The following is a 6,488-nucleotide window of genomic DNA, read 5'->3' on the forward strand; positions in this document are numbered from 1 at the left end:
CAGCCATTCAATAGGAGTTATTAAAATTTATATTATTTTTAAGATAATATAATATTAACATATTTAGATACCGGTCTTAGCTAATCAACAGGTACACATAACATATTGGTCTAGTGGTACGGTGTTACTCACACAAAATGTGAGATTTTCCTTTTAAGAAAAACAGGTAATCAAGTGGGTGTTATAAAATACCATACGGTATACTCATACCAAACCAACAAAACAATTTATAATTAACCACATACCAGCAAAAGAATTTATTTATAATAAACCACATACGTGAATAACCGTCCTGAATGTTTCATGTTCCTCAATATCATTCCGATACATTTTACGCGCTTTGTTTAGTAATGCTGGCAGAATTTCATGAGTTAAAAGTGTTTTTAGTAAGAAAAAATTATGGATGTACAAAAAACACGCCATGTGTTTCTATTAAGCAAAGCTGATAATGTTGGTGATAAATATTTACATAAATAAACAAATCATTATTACCAAAAAGCCATGGATACAAATTGTTATAGCACAAAAGGCACATGCATGCTTTCACTAGAATGCTTTTTTATTGATGGAACCAATGCTCAATAATTATGAAGTCCTTTCCAACTTAAATATTATCCAAACTGAATGAATAAAGTCACACATGCAAATATGCAGAAACAGCATGACTGCTGATTGGCTCATTCGTCTTCATCGCCCAGTAATGCAAATGAGAAGGGTGCGAATTTGTACCCGTCTCCTTCATAAAACTTGTTTTGGAACTCCACCCAGTGGAGCCTTAATGCATGTAAAAATGCACTTAAGGTTTCCATCACTAGCAGCACTCCAACCGTCGCAAAGATGAAAACGATTACGCCAATAACAAGAATAATTACATTATTGTACCTGTTCACATGCAACACAAGTTCCAACAGTTAAGAAAAATGTGTTTTCACAGTTTGGTTTAAATAATTATATTTTTAAAGAGAAATATAAAAAAATTGATTATTTTTTAATAAACTCACCCCCAAGCAAGAAGAAGAACCTTCTCATAGAACACAGTTGACAACTCTGAATGCGCCAAGCTGAAAGAGAAGTGCATTATCCGTCAGGATTTACAGTAATAACAGAGTCAAAGTCAATTTCTGGTCAGATTAAATCAAAGTCAATAGCTGGTCATATTAAGTCAAAGTCAACTGCTGGTCAAACTATTCTTGATGGCCAATTTGTACATTTAAGATTTTCTTGTGCCATTATTATATTGATATTCAACACCAAACTACTTTTTAACATCCAAACTACGAACATAAAGTTTATAATTCCTAATATTTAGGCTCTGGAAGCATGGAATCTGCTGAATTTCTAACAATTGGATATGATGGTGGAAGAACACCCAATTTTCTAATTAACCAAGAAATAAAGATAAAAACTTTACACAACATTATTAATCATTTAATATTAGTAATATTAAATTATTAATAATGCAACCAAATTTTAATATCTTGTTTCAAGAGAAAGATGAGAGATATAATAATAATAATAATAATATATACCTAAGCGCCCATAAACGAAGGTATGAAGCTGTATTCGACACTGCCCCGAGCACAAACTCTATTGTATGAATAAGTTGATGAACAAATACTTCACTGAACTCAAATTCTTCATGATCATGTGAATCATGGACTGCATCCACCTGCAAAGATTCTTCTGTCTCTTCAAGGGGTATGTAAGACTGACCTTGATGTCTCTAAAAAGCCATAAAAAAACAACGCACAAATTAAAAACAGTAGAATATTATGATAAAATAATCTTAAGAAATATAACTGTGTGTTTGCATGGTGGAAAAAATAGCATACCCTGTTATGCTGTGCCTTTAGAATGAAAGGCTTAGGTAACAGCATCCATGGAACAGCAATTAGAGCTAACAGTAGTAGCACAAGCTGGTAACAAAATGAATCGTGTCATGTTTATTATATAACATTTTTCTTATCCAAAATGAATACTGTTGTTGCTAGAAGAATCAAACCTGAACCGTTTTCTGGTTTGCAAAAAGTTGGTTTTCACCAAGATCATCAGTTGGGCTAAGGAACATGTATATCATTACATGATATAAATCAGCTTGTGAACCGGTGACCCACTTTACAATAATAAGGAGGGAAAGATATCCAAATAGGCCATTCAAAAAGATCATCTGGGGAATAAACTGAAACCTGGAATTTGAAAAATTTGCAAAAATAGAAAATGTTATCAGTAAAGTTAATAACAAACAAATCTAAGATTTCACCGAACTTACCAGACATTAACGGGATTCTTAAAGTAGAGAGCATTAAAAAAGCTGAGTATTATTCCAAGGTTCATTTGTGCTACCCCGAGAAGAATTGACATTTTCATCTTTAACGAGTTGAGAAACGGCAATTCACTTCGACTCCCATGCCATGCGGGATCCACACCGAATGGATATGTATCACGCACCTTTATCAAGCCTATGGTGGTAGCCTCACTGCACAAAAGCATAAAGTTATAAAGATACAGAACCCATGTGCGTGCGTGTGTGGCAAAGGGGTGGAGGGGGAGATAAACTACCTGCATGCAGCATCACGGCAGGCGTATGCTGAAGGACTGAATAACGCAAAAGGAACCGAGAAAAACTCGTTATATATGAAACCAGTGTAGATGGAAAAGAGGGCCATCAATAAGCTTCTGTATTCATGAAAATCCATAGATACTATCAGTCTTCACTTGCTAAAAAAATGATCGCATTAATTAAACTGGTCATATTAATTACCTGACTTGAGTATTTCTTCTCCCTGAATATTAAAAACAAAGTTGCCAGCAGGATGCATATGCCTTGTCCCCAATCACCAAACATAACCGCAAACAGGAACGGGAACGTGACAACAGTATATACTCCAGGATTTGCTTCTTGGTATTTAGCAACACTGCAAGAAGAGTACAAAGTAATTTAGATGCTTATTGGTATGGAATGTAATATATAGCATTCACATAGACTAGATTCATAATTGTATGTAATGAATAAGGCACAGAATTAAGTACAAAACAATGCTTACCCGTATGCATCAACAATTGTTTGAAATGACTCAGTGAACTTATTTGTCCTGAAATAGGTTGGAGGCAACTCTTTTGTGTGCAAAACTTGGAAAATGGCACCAACTTGAGACTTTGAGTCAACGGTCGCCAGCTGCAGTGCATCTTGAATCTGCAAAACAAGGTTCATTACATTATGGTAGAGCTAGATATTATTCGATGCTGCAATTTGAAGATTTAATATCATCAAAACATTAGCCCTAAATAAGATGCATATGAGAAACAGCATGAACACCACACCTGTTGGGTGGCAAATATGGGACTCCAGCCTTCAGCCACAAGACATTTCTTTGTCACATCAATGCTAAGCATGTTCAGCGTGTGATAGATTGATTTTTCCTTCCAGACCTTGAAAAGGAAACATGAGGTTCAGTGATCTATATAAAAATAGATTTATCTACGCCTATCAATATATAAACATGCATATATGTGTGTCTGTGTGAAAATTGTAAAAGGAAGACTTAAGAGATATACCAGCTCACTCCACTGTTCGTATTGTTTTCCTATGGTTTCCAACAAACTTGCACGGTGCAAAAGTCCAGCATCTATTGTTGTTTTCAGCTCAGTTAGCTTTCCAGATACCTGGAGAGTGACAGTTTACATATTCAGTGTCTTTGTCAAGGCCAATTAATACATGTGAAGATCAAAAACTAAAGGAGGATATTGAGCACTTCAATTATCATCTGGGCTTGTTTGCCCAAGTCTTCAGCATAAGGGTAACGATTTGCTCCAAACGCTTCACATATCTTGAGAATTTTGCTCTTTGCTCTTTCTCCAGAAAAGAAAACCACAAAAACATTCTTCGCAACCTGTACGACAGTAGTTTTATTTTAATAAGTATATAAAATTCACATTTTACTGAAATATTTCCTTTAGTAAACAATATATGTATTTTACCTTTTCTCCTGAATTAGGATCAATAACAGCTTCATCCACCGAAGATTGCCTCAGAAACACATTTCCCCTTGTAGCACGGAATAATATTCTTTCAAAAGCCATGGACCTTCCTTTGGGCACAAGGCCAGTTAGAAACCCTAATTTCACTTGTTTCCCTTGATCAACTGTTGAATCCTACACAAAAACATCAAACAGAATCATTAACTTTAGAACCTTATAAAACTGAATTGGAAAATGAAAGATTAACTACATAGCAATGTACCTGATCCTTCAATAGAGGAGTTTCCAAAGATACTTCAGCAGCCTGTTCTGATGAAGCTTCTGTTTGTTGATCTGTAGCCCTGCTTTGAGCCTCTTTAAAAAACTCACCGGCCTATAGACCAGTTTAAATTTGAAAATATATACAAAGAAATAACAGCCAAACTTATTTATAGCACTTGATACCTTTTGCAGAACAAGTTTATATTCTACAAGTTCATTATAGCCACGCTGCAACTTTTTATTATTTGCGTTGACTTCAGTAAGCTCGGCTTCAAGTTCTCCAAGCTTGGCCTAAAACATTACAACGGACAAGAAAGGATTAGTTTCAAAAACATGGTTCAAATTTATGCACATATACATTAAAATTTGTACATGCCTCCAGTTCATCCAGATTAAGTTCAGCTTTGGCCTCAGATTTTACTGATGATTTGATATCTGCCTTTGACATTTGCTCTTTGAAGAAACGCAGCTTTCGTGCCAACTCTGCGCATCTTTTAATCTTCACAATAGAAGCAACTTAAATCACAATCCCGCCAAAAGAAAGTCTCAAGTAGACATGGAAGCACAAAATTATATGCTCTAAATGAATATCTTATGGCAACTAAGAAATATATTGATTTTTACCGTTGTTTATTGTTTAGTATAAAATATGGCTTTGAGGTACTCATATATGTAAACTTTATATGAGACAAAAATCTAAAATGCACAAAAAATTGAAGTGATATGATGCATTCAGTTATATGGCAACATTATCTATATAAACTGCATATACACATTTACTTTATAAATTACAATTTATGTAGATTGTTCAAGATGTGGTACACTAGTAGAACTAATGTCATTCAAAAACCAACATACTTTCTTACTTTGCATAAAATAAAAAACCATCACATTTTGGTATATTAAGGTAGCAAAACTTGTAAAAAATTCAAGAGAGTCCTTCCACCCAATTTTGGTGTATTAGCATGTATGATATTATAATTATTATCAAAACTCAGATTAAAATATGCCAATTTCAAATCTTATGTTTCGCCAGATCATCTCTAGTTTGAAACAACTATAAACCTTACAAAAAATCTCACCTGACCGGCATATGTCCTCTGGAAAGGGCTTTTCTCTGCATTCAGCTGTAAAGATCCATAAACTCAATATTAGATCTTCACTAGAAACCAAATCACATAATAAGCTTTAAAAAAAAAACAATAAGCTTAATAATGTTCACCAATAAACCAGGATCCACTAGAAATACACAAAAATGGGAAATAGCACACCATAAAAAGCTCTTTTTATATTATAATTTTGCAAGTGGAATAAAAATCAAACATATTATGTTTGAATCAAGTGTTAATATCACATCAAAGAATATAAGTAAGTAAGTAAGTAAGTAAGTTTAGTTCAAATCAATTGCTTATAATAAGCTGCCTAAAATAAAGCATGAAGTACGAAGTGATAAATTATAGAAGTATGAAGATGAGTAAAACCCTAGAAATCAAATCAAATCGAAAGAGAAGAGTAGAATTTCATGGCATAAGAAGTATGATCTGTGTAGAAATGAAGTAGTAGGAAGGTACTGACGTCTTTGAATTGAATTGAATGAGACCGATGTCTCCAAGGTAAGACGCGGTCAAGCGAGCGGATTCGATAGGAATGATGAGTTGAAGCAGCTGCATCGGCTCTGACCGGAACAGATCCATCGGAGGAAAACAACCGCCGTCATCACCACTCAGTCACCAGCACACAACACGATCTCTCTCTCTATATCAGCAGCCACGTTCTTCAGATTCATTTCTTTGTTTTTTAATTTTTATTCAGGCTTGGCTTTTCTTATTTACTGCTACACCTAATATTAATATTTTATTTTCATTTATTTACATGCTAACCCTAATGTACGTACAGTCATCATTTATTAAGCTAAGGTTAAAATTCAATTATGCTCTAAACCATATATGTTTTTTCGAATTACGCTCAAAAACATTTTTTTGTTAAGAACAAGTACAAATTTGATCGGTTTACAATTCATATCTGTTTGTTTGGATGTTCTAATAATTAATTGGATATAGATTGATGTTTTCAAAATCATATGATGTGATTTCATTGATTAATTTTATAAAGATAAGTTGTCTTGTGCCTAATGTATGATAAAACATTATATTGAATCTTTTACTTATAATTTATAGTTATCAAGTTTAATTTTGATTATACTAATAATTAAATTCTTAAAACATTTAAAATTAGTACATAAATATATT

The 6,488-nt window shown here is 33.5% G+C and overlaps 1 protein-coding gene across 1 annotated transcript; it reads right to left on the reverse strand.

Moving 5' to 3' along the window:
- Positions 1–480: 480 nt before the first annotated feature.
- Positions 481–5,933, reverse strand: LOC143546968 (V-type proton ATPase subunit a3-like). Its single transcript, XM_077038506.1, has 18 exons — positions 5,815–5,933; positions 5,322–5,425; positions 4,616–4,722; positions 4,423–4,530; positions 4,241–4,351; positions 3,979–4,152; positions 3,753–3,890; positions 3,556–3,663; positions 3,322–3,429; positions 3,045–3,193; positions 2,746–2,915; positions 2,560–2,701; positions 2,270–2,476; positions 2,003–2,186; positions 1,833–1,916; positions 1,530–1,723; positions 1,002–1,061; positions 481–882 (listed from the first exon to the last, which is right to left on the reverse strand). Exons 1-18 carry the CDS (start codon positions 5,931–5,933, stop codon positions 678–680), a joined length of 2,472 nt encoding a protein of 823 aa, XP_076894621.1. The 3' UTR covers positions 481–677.
- Between the last annotated feature and the right edge of the window lie 555 nt (positions 5,934–6,488).

This window comes from Bidens hawaiensis, unplaced genomic scaffold (genome assembly GCF_021521415.1).
Source record: "Bidens hawaiensis isolate Kalapana, Puna unplaced genomic scaffold, B.hawaiensis_p1.1 tig00014524_1, whole genome shotgun sequence".
NCBI lineage: Eukaryota > Viridiplantae > Streptophyta > Magnoliopsida > Asterales > Asteraceae > Bidens > Bidens hawaiensis.

What these genes read in the sequence shown, in the direction of transcription:
- LOC143546968 (XM_077038506.1), bottom strand. Translation starts at nt 5,933, where the DNA reads ATGGATCTGTTCCGGTCAGAGCCGATGCAGCTGCTTCAACTCATCATT. An exon ending in ATAAACTTGTTCTGCAAAAG is followed by an intron (nt 4,352 to 4,422) that starts GTATCAAGTGCT and finishes ACTGGTCTATAG; the next exon opens with GCCGGTGAGTTTTTTAAAGA. An exon ending in TCAGGTAATTAATATGACCA is followed by an intron (nt 2,702 to 2,745) that starts GTTTAATTAATG and finishes GAAGACTGATAG; the next exon opens with TATCTATGGATTTTCATGAA.